The 23,867-nt window shown below is 36.0% G+C and overlaps 1 protein-coding gene across 1 annotated transcript in view; it reads left to right on the top strand.

The window, feature by feature from the left end:
* The window catches only part of LOC149564571 (E3 ubiquitin-protein ligase COP1-like), a 90,234-nt gene extending 68,813 nt beyond the window's left edge, over positions 1-21,421 (top strand). Inside the window, exons 7-14 of the mRNA XM_089818118.1 lie at positions 5,347-5,425; positions 5,551-5,706; positions 5,853-5,951; positions 17,648-17,752; positions 17,844-18,023; positions 20,161-20,271; positions 20,370-20,879; positions 20,968-21,421. Of these exons, the coding sequence (XP_089674244.1) occupies positions 5,347-5,425; positions 5,551-5,706; positions 5,853-5,951; positions 17,648-17,752; positions 17,844-18,023; positions 20,161-20,271; positions 20,370-20,537 (898 nt within the window). The 3' untranslated portion in view covers positions 20,538-20,879; positions 20,968-21,421. The remainder of the gene's footprint in view (positions 1-5,346; positions 5,426-5,550; positions 5,707-5,852; positions 5,952-17,647; positions 17,753-17,843; positions 18,024-20,160; positions 20,272-20,369; positions 20,880-20,967) is intronic.
* The last annotated feature ends 2,446 nt before the right edge of the window (positions 21,422-23,867 follow it).

Below are 23,867 nucleotides of genomic sequence, written 5' to 3' on the forward strand. Positions count from 1 at the left end.
ATGACATTTAATGATGTGCATTTTTACATAATAATTAATAAAGTATCACTTTATTAATAACTGAAATGTCATAACTCCAAAAATACTCATTATTTTGATAAACTGCTTGAATCAAGAGTCAACTACTACATGCTTTCTTTGCATGTCTAACTTACAGGATAGAAATGTCCCTTCGATCAACTTCAAACTTACTATAAATAGTAAGTATATGAAACTGAGCCCAAACGAAGTCTAAACTAGAGCATATTGAATTTTGGAGCGGACAAGAATTGCCATTAACCAAGCCTCTACCTCAAGAGACCATCTATCCACAATAATTAGCCTATAATGGACACATAATAGGATAATCCCTCAAACTCTGATGCTTGTGGAAATGGTGACATCTCAAATTAGTTTAATAATATTAATTATATTAAAAGACTTTATGATATGATGACTTAAGGGGGTTAAAGAATATTTAAGTCATTGTTTATAAAATGACAATATAAAGTCAATTAATAAAGCTCTCCAACTTGTTCGAGAAGCTACTAATTAGAAGAAATTAATGGTAAAGATTGATTTATCCCACATTGAGTGTGGAGGTCCACTTGGAGTTTGATGAGTCTTTATAAACACACCCTGTCTTCCTTCGAGAGCATGTCATGAGATTATTTCATTGAAGCTATTTTTCTTCTTGCTGAGATACAGTGACTAGATTGTTCTAAAGGACTCCATAGCTTTTTCCTTGTACACCAAGGTAAGTGCATATCGACCAATCTGGAGAGGTTTGGCAGTGGTAATGTGGAATCCTGGCCTGTGCTGGCTAGTTTGGTATGTTTGCACTTCCATGAGTTGTTTGACCATTTCCATGAGAATGATCCTATCAATAGATTATCTCGGCAAAGTGTATGGTTCTTCTTCAAAATAATCCACTCTCAGGTAGGTGAAAGCTGGAAATTGTAGGAAAATGCTCTATGTTAGTGTGAGCTGATCATAAAAGTTCCATATGGGAATCAAAGACCGATCTCGTTTAGTTGAGACAATTGAAAATGACCCCATAGCTGCAGCAATATAAACCAAGTACGAATCATGTGGAATGAGAATGATGTCCTCACATTAATCAATATTCGCGCAATTTTGTGCTTATGATCTCTCCCCACTAGCTGGGTTCTTTGTGTTCAAGAATCTAATAGATGAACTTAAACATCCAGGCCTCAAAGTTATTGGATTCTTTGAACCAATGATCCTGCTGAGAAGAGTTATCAAATCATTGACCTCTAGAGACAAGTCAGATTTGTGTATTGTCATTAGCCATCTAGAGAAATTGGGTCTCTTATTGGCCAGCCATTTGTCATTTGTATGCCTTTGATAATCCATTTGGCTTTGATTCCATAGTTGCACAAATATGTCCTTGGTCAGATCTACACATTTTGGATTCGCAGGAACCTTGAAGATTTGTTCAATGACATCCAAATCTAGGCTGAAAAGTACTTTAGCATTTGCATCCTTAATTGTCTTTGACGTGAGGGTAAAATGATGCGTGCATTCTCAAACGAACTTGGGTTCGAGGGCTGCCATAGGAAAAGTAGACACTAGATGTATATGGCTTCTTGTGATACACTGCATATCTTTGTTGGAGGAAGTTTCAAGCCTCTGCAAGAAATTGGGTATGTCAACATGACCAATCGTTGTATTTGAGATTTGATCAAGGGTAGACAAAACATGTGACAAAGTTGTGTGGGCTAGCTCCTTCATATTGATATTTCATCTTTCCTTTAGTGGACATATCTTGTGCTGCAACATGGAAACAAAGAGTAAATACATTGTCTAAAGGGATTGGATCCATGAAGGCTTTGGATTTTGAGTTGTAATGGCGGATCTATGAAGAATGGGTGTTCGAAGTATGGATTAGATACTTATTGGACACATTTGATGGCTGGAAATGAATGGATCAGCATGTATTTTGGACAAAAAGGGCCAAAATCGGGTTTAGAATGATGGAATGCATGTAGGCAAGGATAAGGCTTTTGTTTGAATGATCAAGAATGCAAGTTAGATGCATATAGACATGTGCAAAATGATAACTTTGGTATTTAAAAGTGTTATCTTTCACCAAAATTGGGTTTATGAGATGTGATTACATATGGTAAAAATGCATCATTTTTACTCGAGGTAAATATGCAATCGAGTTTGGAAGATGCAATTGCATTTGTAGGAAGATGGAGTTTGGAATGTATTTGGAAAATAGATTGGCATGAAAAATGAAAGCATGTATATGCACTAGCATTCGTGGGTGTAAATCCTCAATTTTTCTCCAAAAACAAATCAAAACAAGTGACAAGATATAGATAAAAGCTAAAAAAAAAGACATGCCTCTTGCTTAAATCAACTTTGACTACTCAAAACCTCTCCTTGCATTTTTTTTTTTTAGATGGAAGAGCTTTGCATTTGCAACAATGAGATAGATTTCAAGCTTATTTAACAACTTACTGCAAAAACTAGGGCTACATGTGAACAAATTGATAAATGAGCCAAAGAATGCAACAATTTAGTAAAGCAAGCAAGAAATGCAAGCAAAATTGTATCCTCACACTTACTTGGAGATCAATGAGCAAAATATGGAAAGAAGAGAAGTTAGGATTAAGTTAGGAAAAAAATGTGTTTGCTTATGGCAACCAAAGATCTTTGAAAAATTCAAAGTTTAGGGGCAAATCACAGTCTCCAAGGGCAAACACACGTGCATGAAGTTGGGAAAATCTGTTTGCAAACAATGTTTTTGTGTATAAAATCAGGTTTAGCAGGCCCTAAAACATGGGTGGTTTTTCCTTGAAAACAATAAATCGTGGTCCCAAACACCAAATGCAGGAGATGTTTTTGATGTTATTGCATTCTTTCATGTAAAATGTGGTCTTGGAATGCAAGGGCATGAAGCATTTTGGTGTTATGAGGCAAATCGGGGTCTTGGAATGTAAACGCACATGGAGGAAATGCATATAACATGAGTTTTAACCTAAATCTCACTCTCAAAATGTAATAGCATGTGACGTTTTTGGAGAATGAATACTCTCGATGGAAAATTGGGGTCTTGGCATGCATATGCATGTTTTAAATGGTCTTCAAAACCAAGCTCTTGTTACCAAAGAGAAAAAACACACTCTTGGAAGACAAACACATGCAAAGGAAATGCATGCTTTTGGGTTTGTAGTGCTAAATCGCACTCTCCAAGGCACTTGGCATGTAACACCTTGGCTGGAAAACATGTATTTGATGCAAATCGGGTTCTTGGAGGTCAATGTCATGTCTTAAATATGCAATATGTTTGCCCAAGTGCAATGTTTCTACTCATAGAACGAAATCACACTCTTGGAAGGCAATAACATGTCATGTATTTGAACTCTAGTGCAAAAACACACTCTCTAGTGCATTTACATGTTTTAAAATCTGCTTTGACTTTTCATGCTTTTGAGTGTCCAAGCCCAAATTGCACTGTAGAAGTGCATTTGCATGTTTTGGTCACTTGCATTTGCATACAAGAGGAAAATCACACTCTCTAGATGCATTTGCATGTAACATATTTCAAAAAAGACATGTAATGGAGTTGCAACTTAAGTTTTCTATTTAGCACATGTCTAATTGATTATTGAGTAAATATCACTTAAAGGGGTCAAATACAATATTTACACTATGTAGTTTACATAATATTTGTAAGTATATTCAAGAAGTTTAAATATTTTAAAGGAAAACATTAAGTAAATCTCAACATTAAATTAGACTATATAGTGCACTATAGTTACTTAAATGAAAAATCAAAAAGCAACTCAACATCAAATTATAACATAAAGTGCACTCTAGTCAATTAAATCACTTCAATGATAAAGTAACTTAAAAATATATCATAAAGTCAGTTTAAGTTATATTTTCAAAAAGTGCAACTCAACATTAATATAACATCAATATTTTAAATATGCAATTAGACATGGAGAACCCACTTTTTAGACACTAAAACCTTGATATCTTTTGACTGATAACTTTGGTTAAGCCCCAAGAGAAATCAAATTGAAGGGTAAACCGAAAGCAAGAGATTGAAGGAAACCAATAGATTAAAATAATCTAAACAAATGCTAAAAAATGCAAAAAGGGACTTTGAAGGCTTCAAAAATAAATATAGGCTAACAAACTATAAAAATGAAAATGACTTGACGAAAGCCTTTAGTAAAAGGATTCAATATATCAATCGAGATGATTGGTTGATCAATCTTAGCCAATTAAATAATCATATCATTTGCCCATCTCTTTTGTGCTATTAATTGAGCTTCTAGCTCTTGGCTTTTCATTCATTGCCTTAGCCAAACTCTTATTGTTTGATTTACATGGTATCAAAACCATGAAGGTTTCATTACATATCCATTAGAGAGCATTTTGCTTCAAGTTTTAGAGGGCCACAATTTAGATATAGAAGTGCATCAGCTTGTGGGTGCGTCTACAACAAGATTTGACCTCATCATAGCATCCTCATGGCTGTTCGGTAAAGTTTGACTATAAATTTGCCTACTTGAGGGGAAAGTCACATCTGAGGCAATTGTTTTTTCAAATCAGGCTTGTATGATCTGTTTGGCAAATTTTGAGCACTTTGGGCCTAAAAACCCTAGAATCGACAGTCATCAAATCTAGACAATTGAGGATCATACCATTTGCCTCTCTTTCTTGTGCTATTAATTGAGTGGGTAGATTTTGGCTTTTCATTCATTGCCTTAGACAAATTCTTATTGCTTGATCTGAATCCTTACAACTATAAATTAGTACTTTGTTTCTTTTCACTCAAGTCCTAAATAGTTGTGCATAAATAGTTATTGCTTGAACCGAATTCTTACAACTTTAAATTAGTAATTTGTCTCTTTTTACTCAAGTCCTAAAGAGTTGTGCATAAATTACCTTACGCCAGAACAAGCCTTTGACCCCCTTTTCTTTTACTTTGAAGATTGAATTTATTGGTTCAATGGTGCTACCAGTCTTGCATTAAATTCTAATGGAGAAGTTTGTCCTCTACTTTTTAATCTGCCCTTGATTTTCTTCTTTCTAATGCTATTAAATTACTATGCAGACAGCTTTTTTTCACAATATATAATTTGAAGTGATACTTCAAGTACAAGTACTGTTGAGTAATGTGTCTTGAGTCTTGACAATGCTATATGCTTTCCTTTTGGGTGAAATTGTGATTTAGATGCAGTGAAACCATCTACTCATAACATTCATACTCTAGAATTGTTTTGTTGAAATATCTTATATTTTGAGTAACTGTTCTTTTTCTCTTCAGATGGTAGAGCTTTGACAAGAGATTTTCTTATCTATGGTTTTGCCCTATTACAGCATAGAGTTTGATCGAGATGATGAATTATTTGCAACTGCTGGTGTTTCCAGACGTATTAAAGTATTTGAGTTTGATACGGTAAGTTACTTCTTTGCACATAATTTGCAGTAAAGAGAATGCAAAATCTGCGGATTTATCATTTTCAAAAAAGTTTTTTTGCTATGGCTTCAGCATATTGATAGCCAGATTTGTTGCATAGCCAGGTTATAAATGAGCCTGCAGATGTGCACTGTCCTGTTGTGGAGATGGCATCTCGGTCAAGGTTGAGTTGCTTGAGTTGGAACAAGTATTTCAAGAGTCATATTGCAAGCAGTGATCATGAAGGCATTGTTACTGTCTGGGATGTAAATACACGCCAGGTAAGTTTTCATTTCAGCTGAAATTGTTTTAAATTGCAAAATAAAAAATGTATGCCCAGAATTATTTGCAAAGTTCAGACATTCTTCTCAAGAATTTTAAAGCTCTTTATGACATCTTACAAGGCCGAAATGTTAAATTTTTGCAGAGCATTATGGAGTATGAGGAGCATGAAAAACGGGCATGGAGTGTAGATTTTTCACGCACGGAGCCTACAATGCTTGTCTCAGGCAGTGATGATGGCAAGGTCTCTTTATTTATTTTCTCATAATAAATTTTAATAGGTTGGGTCAACATCAATAATTGTTTCTTGTGATAAGATAGAGAAGAGAGAATGGAGCATATCTTACTAGTATAGTAGGAATCCTAATGGAAAGTGTAATTGCTAATTGGCATAAAATGAATTTATGACATTTTTTAGTTTGTGGAGTCAACTATCTTGTTTCATGTCCCTTTTTGTGCCCTATGTGTCTGTCATATGGTGTCTCTTGGCTTATTTTCTAATTACCTGTAGGTTAATGGGTTGTGTTGGAAATACTTTTTAATCATTGTTTACAAACTCTTCAAGTACTATCTGAGTTGCTAAGCACTCTGTTTTCTTGGCTGGGTCAGTTTTCACAAGTTTAACTCATGTTTTAACAGACCCAAAAAAAACATGGGTAAATGTGTCAATGCAGGTAAAAGGCTGGTTAAAATGTGTTTTTCACATCATATTTTTTCTATAAAGTCTTGCATTTTCTCTTTCAAGATGTCAAATTTTAAATTTAATACTTTTTTTTAGCAAATTTTATTAAAAAAATTGTTTCTTTAAGAGATTCTAATTCTTCGAAGTTGCCAGTTTTTGCTGAGTTTAATAAGTAATAATTTATTTGGTTGCAATATAATTTTTGTGTGCATTGTCATAGACAACTTTATTATTTCCCAGGCTGCCTAAATGGGGTATATGAAGTCTTGGGTAAGCTCGTACTGATATTTTACTATTTTGAGTAGAATTACGAAAGTTAAAAAAGTTGGGAGCATGATAGAGAGTTTGCCCAAAGCATTCCTCAAAGTAAGCCAAGAGCGGATTTTATATCCCCTTGGCCCCAAGTGACAGGCACATTGGACATCCATAATGAGGTGGTCTATCTAGTGGAGTGCTCGACACTCCATGTCTCCTTGTTCATCCTCTTATGTCTGATTTCTCCAACAATCAACAATCGTACAGGCTGGAAAGTAGACCAGAAAAGGGTGTGTAGAAACCCTACTATCTAAGCCATAAAACAGACTTTATACCTCCTTGTCCCCAAGTGGCAGGCACATTTGACAGCCATCATCAGGTGGTCTACATTGATGGGGATCTTGTATCTGCTCCTCTTTCTTGCATTTCCTTCTCTTGTCTACATGATGGTTTGACAGGTTATAAATAGATTAATGTTTTAGAATATGCATTTTACATTATCACACAATTATTGATTCTACTGTTTTATACTACCATACTTATAAATATAAGATTATTGCAGGTTATAGGTTTTTAGCCTACTGTTGTAAATTAGACAGATCTGACTTGACACCATTTTGGTCTTGGATGTAGATTTCTGCTCTTTGGATGTAATGGGCACCCCTGGATGTCCCAAAAAACTAAACCAATTTGCTGAAAGGAATTTTGTCAAACAGTTTGCATTCAACCTCTTATTTCTCCATTTATTGTTTTAAACCCCTTATAACTCCGGAAATCAAACGTTTATTTGTTTGTTGTGTTTTGTGCATGGAATTGGTATCATACAACATAAACAAGAAAGAAACTACAATAATATGCAAAGTGGAAATGAACTGCTGCTAATAAAATGTTATTTTCAGAATTCATAAAACCAAATACATGACAGATTTATCAACTCACTAATTACTTCAGCAGTATTGACATAATACTCCAGCCCATGCTTTCGAACTTGCTGCTACAGTGCTTTGTCCTTCAATCAGTCCACTACCTTCGTAATATCATTCCCTCAAAGCGGCATAAGTGTCGGAAAAGTAGTGAAGAAGATATGAGCAAAATACCAAATTTGCCTGTAGCTGGAAATGCAACTAAATTGCCTGATAATGAAGCCAATAAGAAAGAATTCCAAAGGCCAAACCCCAAGGGAATGACGTCTAGAATGTTACAAGAGAGGATAAACGTCCTCAAATGCCAAGAACAGAGCTGCAACTCACACACCAATTTCTTTTCATATTCAACCTGGCTAATGAAGCCACAAATGCTTCCTTTTATTCTATTTCCAAGGGTCCACTCAACTCATATGGGCAATGTGGGATAAAAGATGTGTAGTATATAAAACATATATTAAAGTACCCCTTATGTCTCCCTTGGGTACACATCCCCATAAAATAAATATTAAAGTAACACTTTAATATTTTACAATTAAATTAGATGTTACTTTACTAAAACTTCAGGCATTAAAATGTATTAGCAATCGGACTCTGAATAATGCGAGTGATAGCTCATCGGAAAGCTCTCACCGAGGAGTATCAAATCCAATCACCAAAATTGACCTGCACTGTGTCCTGCCAACTTACTAAAAATAGTAAGTATGCCTGAAACTGAGTAAATCAACTTCGTTTTGGCCCAAACTGGAAATGACTAGGCCAAAACACTCCAAGATCCCATTAAACCTTTCGTTAGCCCTCGGGACCATGTAGAACAAGGCTAATGCACACACACTTGGTCAACTGCTAAAATGGGGACATTACATTGGATGAGTGCTTATGCTGATTGGTTTGATCTACATATATGATTTTTGAAAACTGTTCTGTTGTTGTATGAGGATTGTTGCTGCTTGGAATGATTGGTTGATATATTATGAATTGATCTGCTCTCGTTGCTAACTCAATTTCTAATGCAATACCCTTGTCAATGAAGTGATTCACCTTATATATCCCCTCAAGATTGATGAAGGGACTATTTTTTGAGGTAGTATATAACTGTTAGCATGAATGCTGATGATATTCTTATGGGGGAGTATCCTAGCATTACTGGAGCATTCAGGAGATTGTTAGCATGACTATATAACTGTTAGCATGAATGCTGATGATATTCTTATGGGGGAGTATCCTAGCATTGCTGGAGCATTCAGGAGATTGTTAGCATGACTATGTGTTGCATTCATTACTATGTTTGTCATTGATGTCAACATACTAATGATTTTGTGAAGACTGACAAAGCAGAAAACAAAGATAGAGACCGTATGATACGAGGATTGAAGATGAGATCAACCGAAGTTGAGGACATGTTCTATAGAGTGTCCTGATGGCGTGGCTAAGAGTACATGCAGTAAGGAGAAGATTGGTAATAGTTAGTCAAGATTTATAGAAGATAGTTTACAGATGGAGTTCTTGAGAAGTGGTTTTTGATAATCGGGTTATATCTCCTAACAGGGATAGAATCTGGTTGAGTGCAGTTAGATAGAGGAAGAAGACATCTTGTTGATGGTTTTAGTGAGTGCGCAGAGTACGAGGTTGCATGTGTGAAAGATTCGTAAAGATTGCGAGCCGACAGTATTATGTAATTATGAAAAGATGTAATGTAGTGTATATGAGGTCCTATTGTAATTGTAATTGGGAAAGCCTTAAGTCCGACTCAATGAATTAATTTGAGGACTTGGTATAAAGGAATCTTATTACCCTTGTGATGAAGTGTGGAATGAAGTATGAGATGCTTTTGAAATAGAAAGTGAATTGGAAGTGCAGGTTACATGCGAATAAGTGACCGAAGGGATTATTGTGATGGGAGTTTGTGGATCTGGTTTTGAGATCTGAGAAGTATTTGGTGCAACAGAGGCACAATGAACGAGCGTAGTGATTATATTTGGTAGAGAGTGCTAGTGGACATTTGATCAATTGCTATTGTTCTGAAAGGAATAATATAGAGGCCAATTGGACAGTGAGTTTGATGGTCTTGCACCTGAAGTTGTTTGGATAGTGGGTCCTTTTGCCTTCCACAACTCCTAACAGGGTTGGCACAACTCCTAATAAGGTTGGAATCTCCTCATAGGGATTCAAAGTCTGATAATAGAGACTGATATGTACTGAATGTATTTTATTGGCTCCTAACAGAGTCCATCTTCTTACAAGAAATTTATATATTAGCACATCATTTTGTGGGTAGCATCCCCACCGGGGTTTTTCCTTTGATCAAGGGTTTCCCTAGTTAACATATTTGGTGTTATTGTGTATGGTTATCTTCTTATGGTTGTTATTTATATTGATCACACATTTGAGAATTAACAAGGTTAATAAAAGTTGTATTGATTAGATAACTAATTCACCCACCCCCCGCTCAGTTATCTTGGTGGACTTTACTTTCTAAAAATTTGTATTAGAGCATCAAGTCCTCGAAGGAAAAACTTAACAGCTTAAGGAGATCAATGGTGGGTCATTTCATAAAAGAAAGTCCTAGGTTTGATGGAGTTAACTTGAATTGACAGGCAGGTTGGAGGAAAGGGTCTCATCAGAAGCCCTACAGTTCATACAAGTCTATGGGAGTGTGTTCATCTAATTCCCTAGGTTCACTTACCTCAGGGTAGGAGGTTTTGATGAAGAACCCTTAAGATTTACTCAGATTCATTGTAGATTGTTTTATTATGGCAAAAGCTTGTCATCAACTTGTTGTTATGTTTTTGCCTGAATATAAGTGGGATTTGTTTCCTGTAAAGATTGGAAATCTTTCATGTAAAAATCTAGATGTTATGAATATTGGGAGTGACTTGTGTGCCTTGAATTTCAAATCTTACTGTGTTAGCAAACAGATTTGTCCTTCGGAAAAAAAAGTAAATGATGACTCAATATGCCCGGAAAGAAGAACAAAATGTAGTAACAGTTGGATAAGTTATCATTGATTGATAACTCTCCTCTGAATTGAGAGGTACAGCTCCCTCATTGAAAGATTTGCAATGAATTAAACATTCAGATATACCTTTAACCTGAAGGCACTAAGGCATGCTAAAATTCGCCTATATCCATGGACTGAGTGCGATTATCAGATTTCCAAACCAAAGCAAGAGAGTGAACAGATAACCGTAAGATCATCTATTCAACCCTTTGCACTGCAAAAGAAACAAGGAGGGCTAAACATAATATATGTTCTGCAAATTGCAAATTTATCAGCCAACTGACTTATAAATATAGTTATACTTTGACATGATATCACATGATTGTATTCAAGAATGAGAAAGAAACAATCACATGATTGGTTTCAATCAGACAAATTAATGTTTGGACCTCAAGATCCAGTACACAAATATTCCCTTTTATTTCAAGAAAACATGACAAAACAACTATAAAATCATCATGCCCCTGCTCATACAATCAAGTTGCAGAAAAAACAAAGGAAAACAACCCTCTACATTCCCCTGTTACAGTCAGAGAGTATTCTCCTATCTTGGAAGCCTTAGGACTTGCCGGAAAAGAAGAACACCCCATTCACCATCTTTTACAATAATATATCTTTGTTAGATTGTTATTCAGTTTTTTTTTAAAACCGAATCTTGGAATGAAACCTTCAATAGGATTTCCCATGTTTGGGATACTCATTTATGAAATTATAAACATAGTTTATAACATCATGAGCATATTTATATTATACTATATCCCTCTTCATTCAACAAGTGGCATTTGAAAATGTTAAAACAAAATGAAGATATACTTTATGCTAGGCGGATTAGAACATTTTTGATAGTCAAAATAGGTCTTGGGACAGGGGGCATAACTATTTATCGTACCGTTGGATCTTCAGCTTTGGATATGTTCTTGCAATCCTAATTCTCCACAATCTGACCAAAGCGATTGTGCAAATGATGTCTGAGTAAAAAGTTATTTACTACTGTCTGAAGGTCTATCAAACTGTCATAAATCAGAATTATGAAGATTAATGTTAGCAGCATCAACCTTATATTTCCCATCTTTGCTTATATCCATTTGATGGATCTATGATTTATTCCAAACATATTCTCATCCCTGGGCTCCCAAAATCATTTGTTACAACTCTTGTTTATTATAACCATGTCATATTCTGCAACTGATGAATTTAACTGAACTTGCTGAACTAGTTAGAACCTGCTGAACCAGTTTGAACTATTGAAGTTGAACTTTGAGCTCTTGAACTCTGAACTTTGAACCACTGAATTTGCACTTGTACTGTATGAACTCTTCAATAATTACCTCTGCATTGAACCTTTGAACTGCATACTTCTGAATTAGTGAATCTACATCTCAGGCTTGAACCACTGATGCTGCACCTCAAACCTGAACTCCCAAACATATGAATCTGCATTTCGAATTTTGAACTTTGAACTATTTTGAGGTTCAAGTTCAAGTTCAATACAATCATAGAACACTGCGTCTTCGCAAATCAAGCTTTATAAAAGACATCATTAGTAACAGAACTAATGAGAAAAACAATTTAGAATCTTTTCCCACCAGATTGATTTTCAAAGTTTAAAAACTCGGGTGCGAAAGCATGCTTACACTATGCTGGGCCAACTTTTGACAATGAAGAATTTGCTAGGAAAGTTCTAGAACTGGGAGATCATTTCTCGCCCACACCTCATTTGGAAGATTACTAGGAGGATTCTCTAAGGGAAAGGAAAGTTAGGTCTTAGCATTCAAATTAAGAATGAGCACCAATGGAGTTCAAGAGGATGGTTCAAAGGTCATTGAACCTGAATACCTGAAACAACAGTAACTTCCACTGCCTCCAGTTGATTGGTTTGAACCAGAGATGGATGGTATAATGCAAAGGACAAAGGGTGTTATTGAATGCACTGAAGTTTGGCTTCAACACGAGAGAAGGGGACATATGTTAGCTTCAAACTGAAGATGCAATTCAGGAATCCCCTTCCTCTAGTGCTAATACTGTCTTTTCCAATGGCTCTGCAGGTGACTTAAAGAGTTTGAAGGCATTGGTCGCTTAATCTGTCCAAAATCAGCCTGTTGTACAAATGACAAGGTCAAAAAACAAGTTCAGAAAAAAGGACAGTATAGCATCACCTCAGGAATGAGTCTGCAAAACCGTTGACATTGAGACAGAACAGGATGAAGATTTGTTAGACAATTAACTGGTTTAGGCTGCTTTGGATAGCGTTTCACAGGTTTTGGATTTGCTGAACACACCTATGAAAGACCTAGCAGGAACCGAACCTCCCCCATCAGTACCTAATTGGCTTGCGAATTCAGTAAGCAAGAAGAGGAGTTTAGTACCAGTCTCTGTGTCTGTAAGAGACATGGCAAAAAAGTATATCGGTAAGACTCCAAAGCCCAAAATAATGAAGAGTGTTGCTCGCTTGGTCACAAATGCCAAAACTGGGGAAGTTATAGCTGATGTAGCCTTGTATAAACCAAAGGATACCCCTGTAGGTTTAAACATCAAAGGTTTTGAAATTACAAAAGTTGGCCTAGGTGTGTTAAACAGGGAAACCAAAGAACATTGGTTAAATGAATCTACTTAGCATATGCTGGCTCAATCACAGAAGGATGCAAAGGGGAAAAGAGAGCTGAAACAAGTAGTTAACTTGATGGCCAAGTATATTGATTCTCTGGATGATTGCGGTGTTTTACCCCTAACTCAACTCCTTAGAGTTTTGACCCTTCCTCACCAGATAGGAAAATATTGTTCAATCAGGTTCAACATGGTAAGGCTATAGCAATAGCCATGGATGAATGGAAAGATGGTGTGGTCAAGAAAGGCAAAGAGTTCCTTCAACAGTGCACTAGAGTTTTTAATGAAGCTGACGCTTTGTCAAGTGAAGTTCAAACACAAAGGCCCGCTTGGGAGACAAAAGAAGGCAAATGGTCAACGGTAGTCATGCAAATCTCAGATGTAGAACAATACGGTCTAGAGAAGTTCTTAGCTAAGAACATTCTCAAAGTAGTGGAGCCTGGTGTACTATATGTGATAAAAAAGAACACGAATTGGAGATGTTCAATCTATAGGACCGTCATTACTAATGCTCAAAGTATCAAAACAAAAATAAGGTGCATGTTTTTGGCTTTGCCAAGGACATGCTGATTATAAGTCCTAGTAGTGTAATTCTGTTCGATGAAGGGAACTTTGACATTGAACCTTGAAGATTTGAAGGTGACCAAAGAATTAGCTAATCCTATAGTTGAGGACTTCTCAAAAGTAGCACATATTGGAGCTATGCTAACTCTTTGCCTGGAACATCTGTCAGAGTACCTTGGACAATTTTACATAATGAAGTGGGACAAGGATACATGGAAGACATGATTGTTGAGTTTAAGGAATGCGAATGCTTGTCACAAACCACCATATGACACAAGCCATCTTTAGACAATTCTCGAAAGTGGAGCTCTTGAATAAGTCCAATTGTTTAAAATTTAAACATGTTTAAAAATCTAGTCACATTAGTTTAGTAAACTTCTTATGTTTGTAAATTTAAATAGATTACTTGATTTTGAATTTTTAATCTATTATTGTTTTGATCTTAAAATAGGTTGTTGAGACTTGCTTTGCCTCCAACACTATTGTTTTGAGACGCCTTGTCAAAGTTAAAGAGGCATTGTCTAGAATGGTAACTAGTGCTAATTGTAGCGTATTAGGGCAATCTAATAGTGCCAAGGCAGCTGCTGTTAAGGCACTGATACTAGAATACTCTTGGTGGGATTGTGTTGAGTACCTTCTGAAGCTCACTCAGCCTATATTGAGCATGATCCGATACTCTGACATGGATAGGCCTTGCTTGGCTGAGGTATATGATGGCATTGACTCCATGATTGAGGATTAGAATCACCATAAATGAGAAAGAGCAAGATGCTGGTGAAAAATTCTTCAAAGAGCTACAAGTAATCATGGTAGAGAGATGGAACAAAATGACTACCCCTTTGCATCTACTTGCCTTTGCATTGAGCCCCAGGTTCTATACCTAATCTGTCTTCAAGGAGAGTACCACTAGAGTTGCCCTATATAGAGATCCTGAAGTTGCTCAAGGGTACAAAGCAGCCCTCCGAAGACACTTTCGTGAGCACCTACGACCTACAGTGAGGTCTAAATTTATGAGTTTTGCAAACAACGATGATTGTGGTCATGATGCTCTTGAAGACAAGAACAATGTTGATGCTCATAAATGGTGGTACTTCCATGGATAAATGTACCAACACTTGCAGCCCATTCTCATCAAAATTTTATCACAGGTAAGTTCTTTAATCTTCTAATTCGTAATTTCTTGTTCATAAATATTCAAAACACTTCACTCTATAATTTCAAATTTGTAAATCTTGATAGGTTGCTAGTCCATCATCATGTTTGAGGAATTAGAGCATACTTCTTCATCCACTCAATAAAACACAACTGACTAAACTCCAAGAAGGCAGATAACATGGTCTTTGTGCATTCAAATTTGAGGTTCACAACTCACAAAGAATTCGAATACCTACAAAAAAGGGGAGGCAAAACAATGGGATGTTGATCTAGATTTTGCAGAGTTGGAAGCCCACTTTGATGCTCTTGCAATTGATGATGGTGAACATGATGATGAGATACATAGTGATTTTGAAGCTGATCTCGAGGGTATGGCTGAGACTACTGATGCTAGTGACACTAATTGTGCTTCTAATCTGCACCTGCCTAATGATGATGAACTCTTTGATGATATTTGATCACATGACTGATTACTGATTAGTAATGTTGATATTACAGGTTTTGAGCTGAACCATTGATATGGTGGTGTATTTTGACATTTTGTCATGCTACATGAACTAAATCGTTTATATATATATATATATATATATATATATATATATATATATATATATATATATATGGTGGTGTATTTTGCTAAATTGCTTTAATATTAACATAGTGGTGTATAAACTTGTTTTCTGCATCATATGTTTACATATATATAATCTGTCCTTATAAAAAATTCTTGTACAAATGAACCCAAAACAAACCCAAACTCAACCCAATTTTTTTAAGCGAATGTCAAACCCACATTTGAACCAGAATTCGAACTGGCAACTTAGGTCGTATGCACTCAAGCAACAGATAGGCATTGGGTTTATAATTTCTCTCACCTTCCATTAACCTCCATTTTTCATTAGAAATCCTTGGAAGTGTAGTATTCCAATGTAAAAGGTCAAGAGGACACAAACTTCTACAAAGAAGAGAAAATATATGCTATAAGAGACGACATCGAAATAGTAGCCAAAGAAAAAAGTGAGTGAGAAGAACAAGTACTTTCTTCAGCATATACAACACTGGTCCTTCCTCTTAGTAATGAGCCCCACCACAAGGAATAATTGCTTGACAAACTCTTCTAGAAACAGGAAAATTTCTTCTAATGAGTCCTATGTAGGACATAAGAGACCTTCTACATATAGCTGTTCTTTGAGGACAGAGGTAGGAAGGAATCAGGGCCATGGCACTAAACAACTCTTTAATCACATGTAGAAATCAGTTCATCAACTACTACTCATCCAAAACCATATGGCCCTTCAATGGAACATCCAAAGATGGTTTCTGTACAATTTCTATGGCTGGAGACCACTGATCCAACACATTCTGCACAACAATTTATTCAAAGTTTGGAACACATGGCTCATCCAATGCTAGTGGTGCCTAATATTGTTAATGAGTTGCACAGTGCATAGTTTTCCTGGGTCATTTAGGAAGCCTCTATTTGTAGAAGTTGGTTGAGGAGGAATGCGACTTGGAGTTTATCTGCATATTTCTAAACCAATGATGGCCCGGACAGATCGCATGAGAAACACAGAGCTCTTGCTTATCTATTTGGATTCCTTCTTTTGGAGTTTCATATGAGAAGACGTTTGATGGCTTTAAACTTAATCCAGCACCATTTTTGCTACCAGCATTGTGTGATGTTGATTGAGATGTTTTATAGAGAAAGAAAGATCTTTGGAAGTAGATAAAGTGTCCTCGTGAATATTTTTGCCAAGTGTCAGGACCAACAGAGAGGCTTCAAGAGCAATTGGCTCAATAAACCCAACTCGTTGAAGCTGGAAAAAAGTATGGAGTTGGAGAAGAAGAATTGGCACAGTTGAATACCAAAATGGCTAGTAATACAGACATTCATGATCAGTTATAGAAGAAACTCATGGAAACTGTTCACATGGTCAAAACCTCTAGGCATCGAGAATTCATCACTACTCATAATTTGAAATAGTGGACTGAAGAAGTATATGAGCTCCAGGTTGCTATCAGCATACTCAAATTTCAAACTCTTACATTTCGCTAGGAATTGAAATGGCTCTATGGATGTCTCCTGCTCTTGATGCTTAGCCAGATAATTATGTTGTCTATGATGTCTTCTTCTCTATGGATGTCTCCTGTTCCACCTAACCTTTTGTTGGGGGATGAAATAGGATAAATTGATTTTACTGTGTTTGTTAGTTTGTGGAGCTATCTATTGTGTTAGTTAACTTGTCTGCATTGGATAGTTATTTGTGTTTAGTCGTAGTGATTCCCAATGGCTTTGTTCCAACTTACAATTGTTGGTCCACTTTATAGTGAAGAATCATAGAGAAAGAAAGGGAAAGCTTCTGATCTTGGCCTGGGGTTCCCTTATCTACATACATGTTAACAATGCTATTGAATTGAGATTCTAGTTTTTTATATTCTGTCAATTTTGTGGTATGCACTGTTAGTTCTTATTATTGTAGGCAATTGATATTTTAGTCATACAATAAATAGTTTAGTCAGATGTAGTTAATAAAACTGTTTTGTTTTTCTAATTTGAAAAGTTATGATTCCATACTTTATTAGGATGTGTGATTCATGAAACCCTCCATCTTCTGCTGTGCATAATAAATTTTTTCTCTTCTTGGCAGGTATTTATTGCAAATGTCTATTTTATGAAATGGGTGTAGCTTGAATTTTGTAAAGGAAAAAGACTTAAGTTTCATCTGTTAACTTGTTTTAATGATCTCTTCACACAGGTTAAGGTATGGTGCACAAAGCAAGATACAAGTGTTCTCAACATAGATATGAAAGCAAATATCTGTTGTGTTCAGTGTAATCCAGGTTCAAGCAATTATATTGCGGTAAGCTTCACTAAGATGAGTCCAATTATTGACTTTATATTTGAATTGCCACAAGTATGCCCAGGCTTAGATATCATCTTCTGTTTGGCAGGCTGGTTCAGCAGATCGTAGCATTCATTATTATGACTTAAGAAAAATCAGTGAACCATTACATATATTTAGAGGTCACAGGAAAGCGGTTTCATATATCAAGTTCATATCAGAAAATGAACTTGCTTCTGCATCAATAGACAGTACATTACGATTGTGGGATCTGAAGGAAAATTGCCATGTATGTAACTATCTTTTCTTCTCAAGATCTTGTTTGATAAATATCACATGGACAATATTTTCATGTTTAATGATAAGACTACCATCAGCAATTACATTTAATAGAGAAAAGATATATATAAAATAGTGAATAAGGTAAAAATAATAGTTAGACAAAAATAGAATGTGATAAGAAAGAGACATCAATTAAAATAAGAAGAGAAAGCGGGGATAAACTAAGACAGCAATTACTTTCATAAAAATGTAAGGAAAAGAGCTTGCAGTCTACAGTATCAGCCATCTGTTTTTGGGTCTACATATGGTGATAGTAATATGGGACTACCTTGTTCCTGCTGTTGCAGGCACTTAACTGTGCTACAAATGAGGCGTTCATACCTCATCTCCCGTGGGATCCGAACTTGTAACCTCTCTTTCAAGAGCCAAAGTTCTCCAACTCTAGGCCAACATAATGAAAAATCAAAGGCACAAAAGATAAAATTGTCTTATAAATAAGAATGACAAGCAGCAACTTTATTAAAGGAGTGAACCTTATTAACTTATGGGATAATCTAGTTAATATATGGAGCAGCTATTAATTGTTATATGCAGCGCTTGAGTTGAATCACTTTAGAAAAAGCAATTGTTATGTTTTTAAAGAGCAAGTATTAGTATTTGAAAAGCAGCAATGAGCATTGAGTGGCAATAATAAGTCATGCCCTTTGGAAAAGGTTGCCTTCATGCTAAAGGATGTCTCTCTCCAAATAAATGCATAAATAATACTCAGAGAAGAAAATGAATCAAGCACAGCAAGTTGGATGTAAGGATGTAAGATAAGAGGATATTTCAAATCCTTGCAGAAAAATAGTGTCAGTATGAATATTCTAGATGGTATAACTTATCAGGGCCCTTTGAATTTATGGATTCTGCTTTCTACGACATTATAGCTTTTTAACACATTTCATTTTGTGCAGTATATTCACGTTGAATGTCTCTGCCTGAAATCTGCAATTAATTTTGTTTTACTCTCCAGCTTTTATGTTTTCTTTGGCTGTTTCAGTACTGAAATCTTGTTCATTTTTGGTGTAACCCATATTTCTTTTGTGTGCCTGTATCTCTTCATTTATAGACTCATTGTTTTTGTCTCGGTCTCTATATTCTTGTGAAAAGTATTAATCAATTCACTAAGGGACTGGCAACTAAAGCAACAACATGGAATATGACATGGAGAGTTCCACTGTTAAATAGGTGTATATACAAGAAGTTGTCTTCTAAGCTTCACTTCCATGAACACACTTGTTTTGGGATTCATTGATAGGAATTATCTCTCAAAGTCAAAATTTAGGGAAAAAGGTTATGCAATCTTCTGAATGCAAGTTTGTTAAATTTGTTTCTATTCCTGGAAAATGCATCCAGAATGGGTGTTGATTTTGAGTGGCAAGCATCAATGATATATTCTAACATCAGGATCCCACGTAGGCTAGAGGCTCTGCTATCAACCATCTTTCTATCTTGTTGTTTATTGAAACAAATTACAACACATGAGAGTCCCATTATGATTCCAGTTTCTAGCCAATGCTGTGCTAGTTATCTAACCTATGACATAGCTAGGAAGGTTTTCTTGCAATATGTAAATATTTAATTTTCAAAGACAGAATACAAAGCTATGAAACAACAAACTTTTATCAAATTTAACAAAAGACATACAAAATCCTTCAAATTGGGGTGGGGGGGTGGGAGAGGGGCCGGGGAGGGGTACATGCTGTAAAGAAGACAATGCTGCTTTTATTACAAGCAGAGAAGATGATTTTATATTCTTACTCTGCTGGATTACTCTTCTTGCATGTTAGGGAATTCCCATGCATTAACCATTGAAACCGAATGTTTGTTGGAAAGATTGTTAATGGCTTCAAACTTGTATTCCCATTTATTGGTCCATTTCTTTTGTTTCTGTTTAATCAAATATTTTAATGGACTTAAGGTCCTAAATCTTAGTGGATGATTTGGTGCATAAAGCGATGATAAATTGATGTTTTATGTATTCAAGTGTGCACTCACCAGCATACTTTTTTCACCTTTCATGGCACTCAGCCTTTATTGGAAGTGAGTGCAAGATTGTGATGGGTTCTCTAACTCCATCAATAACAACTTTATACTCTCAGGTGCGTACATACAAGGGACATACGAACGAGAAGAATTTTGTTGGGCTTACAGTCAACAGCGAGTACATAGCTTGTGGCAGTGAAACGAATGAGGTGTTTGTATACCACAAGGTATGCATGTGGTAGTATTTTATTTGCACACTGTCTCTTACCATGCTTGCAGCTATATTCCTCTTCTTAAATAGTCTAACATAGAATTTGCTCTGCAGGCTATTTCAAAGGCTGCTACTTGTTACAAATTTGACCGTCCAGATCTGGATAACAGTGATCAGAAAGCATCACAATTTATAAGTGCCGTTACTTGGAAGAGTAGAAGCCCCACAATGTTGGCTGCAAACGGCCAAGGAACAATTAAAGCTCTTGTACTTGCACCATGAGCTTCAAGGTCTTGCAAGAACTTCCGGTTGTCACACCTTAAAGAGGTAGTTTGGAGAGATTGTCAGAAAAATTAGGATAAGGTTCTTTTTGGACATCTCTGGACTACTTTCTGCCTGCAAGTATGAAAAGGAAGCCAATTTATGGACTACATGCAACTATGAATATTTTTATAATGACAAATTTTCTGCTGGTTGTTGGTGGTCTGTAAAAATATATCCACACTATCTTGTGGTGGCACCGAATGATTTTTTTGGATGCTATCTAAGCTTGAAATCTGATCTTAAGATATCGATGATGAATTTTGTGTGGAGTGGGAGCTTAGTGGTGAACATTTGTACTATGTAAGATTTCTTTACTCCAAGGAACCTTTTACTTAATATCACCAGCATATCTTGGTATATTATTAACTTGGTTACTTGCTGACTGCAGGGAAGCTGAATTTTGTTAGTTACGAGTATGGGAAATAATCTCAGGAGATGGACAATGCTGAGAAATTTTTGGAGTGATGCTAAATGTATTATAGCTTGGTCAGAAATCATTCTTGTAATTTTTGCAGCTATCATTATTATCTTTCAAGGCTTGTAGAATTAGAGATTTATATGTCAAGAATTCCCCTATGTGAAAGGCTAGCCTTTTCCGCTTTTGGAATTGCTAAAAAATAGGTGGAAAAAATCTCTAAACATGGGAAAAATATCTTTTACTGCTACGTAGAAGATGATAATGTATAAAAGTTCTTCCTACCTGTTGATGACGACAACTGACTGCTAACATATTTTTGTGGGCCTCATAATCAACAAGCTGTGTACATATACAAATGAGGTGCATTCTATATGATTCTGTAACAATATATTTATAAAAGAAATAAAAGCTAACAGTCTCTTGATGTTGGTGGTGATCAGTGCTATAAACATGTGATAAGCATAGAGTTAAAAGTGGGTTTGCAATGATCCAAATCCTACAGGCATCTCAAACTAGAGATTTTTTTGGGAACAAATTTGGACTTCGATTTCCTGCATACATTAAACTGTAGTCAGTAGGTCTAAAAAATAATGATGAGAGTTAACTCAGATAAAAGTGGTTGGTTAGAAGCAAATTCTTGTTTATTCTCTATGAAGGTTGTCCTTAGTTATCAGGAGCAGCACATATTTATTGATTCAATGTTTCCTGTTAAGGGTATTTTTCTTGTTAGATGTGAAATGCTAAGCAAAGCATAAAATTGTTGGGATAATCCCCAGTGCTACCCCGAATACATGTTAGAACAGAAAAGCTACCATTATAGGAACACTAATTAGTATAATATCCTCCATCTCCACAGTTAACTTCTCTTTATTCTCAGCCTTGCCTTGAGCAGAAGAAAATAATGGCCTTGATCACATTCCCGGCTTGCACTTATTGCCCCAACAAGGGCCTTGTCTTGATTTCTCAGAATTAATTTTAACTCCTCAAGGGATCCAGTGACGAGACCATTTTTAGTCGTGGATAAACTGCATTCGCTTCTGTTGAAGAGTCCAAAAGATCCTATGAGAATGGGACCCCAACATATGAAGCTGCACCTTCTTGGATGGATAACGTTTTGGAGAGAAGATCTAATTGTCTCTCAAAATTGTATATGTTATGCAACTCACTCCAAACTTTTACAGCAGTTTATTTGGCAAGTCCTCTACTTGTAAATAACAGTACATGTCCACACCATCAAATATGATTTGACATCAACATGATTTTGGTTGAGGTGTCCAAAAGTGACCCAAAAAGTAGATATTTTGGTTGAGTTGTTCAAAATGATCTCAAGATTAAGCTGGACAATAGTTTGCCCGAACTCATGTTTTATTGGTGCATTTGCATCACATAATTTGCTCGTGAACAATATCTACTAATAAATGATATTTAAAATATTGGACATTAAGTTAGCAACACAACACAAATCTGCAAATATGCCAAGGACTGTGTCATGAACAAGTCGAAAAACAAAACAATACAAATCTGCAAAGATCTCAAGGATGCGTCATCACTTAAAGCCTAAAATGTAGTGACTTTATGGTCAACAAACCAAGCCAACTTCACAACTAGTAATAAGGTGGTGATCTATTTTGAACAAGATTGCTGTCATAAACAAGATCGCATCATGACAGCAAACAAGTGCTTTGTTTACAGCCAGTTAATTGAAACATAGTTAATATGTTAAAAGAAAACAACAAATGTGTTGACACCGCGACTTAACAAGTGCCAGTTCACGGAAGTATACAATTTTTGTGGTGTGTTTTTAACAAACAAATATTTTTATGTTGTTGGGTTGACTCACAATAAGGAATAAGAGCATCAATTCATAAATGGAAAGATACATCTATTCAAAGAAATTGTCTATTTTGAAGGGTGCAACTCTTAGAAGGTCTAAATAGAGATGGAAAATAGGAATATTGAGGTGTGCGTTTTTTATTTTAAGGTAAAAACAGGTTTTGAAGGAACCCAAAACCCTTTACAAAATGTTTTTAAAAGATATCTCATGAAAGAGCACAACAAGAAACATAACAAGAGGGTTTTGTCACTAGGCTCTCGCAACTTGGAACAAATGTTGCATGGGAAAACCGATATGCAACCAAAAACTAAAGGACCAGAGAAGACTTCATTCCATACACCTTTACCCCTCAAGAGTTATCTTTAGCATTCCCCTAATGGGACTTAAGGGTCATTTCAAAAGAGGACAACTTGAACTTCTCACCCTCTACAATAATCCATCCCTCTTCCACCTTAACAAATGTTCCTTGCGAAACTAATAAATTTGATGCTGGAGTACTAACACCTTGAGAAGGAAGACCAGAATCCGCTGCAAGAGAACCATAAGTAGGACCAACAACTCGGGTTACAACACTAGCATTGTTGTCAACAATAGGTTCAAAACCAAAAGCCCTATCACAACAAGCAAAAAACTGAGTCACAAGAGATCTCACCTTAGAAAGTGCTCCAATGCAAACCATTTGTGGACTAGGGACATCAACATCCTAACATGCAAGGTGAACAACAGTCTAAGAGACAACCCTAACATTGTTGTCAAGAGCAGGACCAACAACAAAAGCCCTATCATAGCTTGCAAAAATATGAGGTGCACCAATAATATAGTCAACCACGGGTCCAACACACGAAAGGTGAGAGTTGTCTTTAACATCCCCCACAGAAGAATCCAAACCAACGTGAGAACTTGATGCAACCACCTATGAGAAGCTCCTTTGAGTTTTAGGAATATTCTCCACCTTGTAATGTTGAGATGAAGCACCATTCTAACAAGAAATATTCTTTTTATTTTTCTCTAAATCACATTAAGCGGTGTGTGACCA

This window comes from Cupressus sempervirens, chromosome 3 (genome assembly GCF_028749045.1).
Source record: "Cupressus sempervirens isolate cs-2001-9-10 chromosome 3, ASM2874904v1, whole genome shotgun sequence".
Classification (NCBI taxonomy): Eukaryota; Viridiplantae; Streptophyta; class Pinopsida; order Cupressales; family Cupressaceae; genus Cupressus; species Cupressus sempervirens.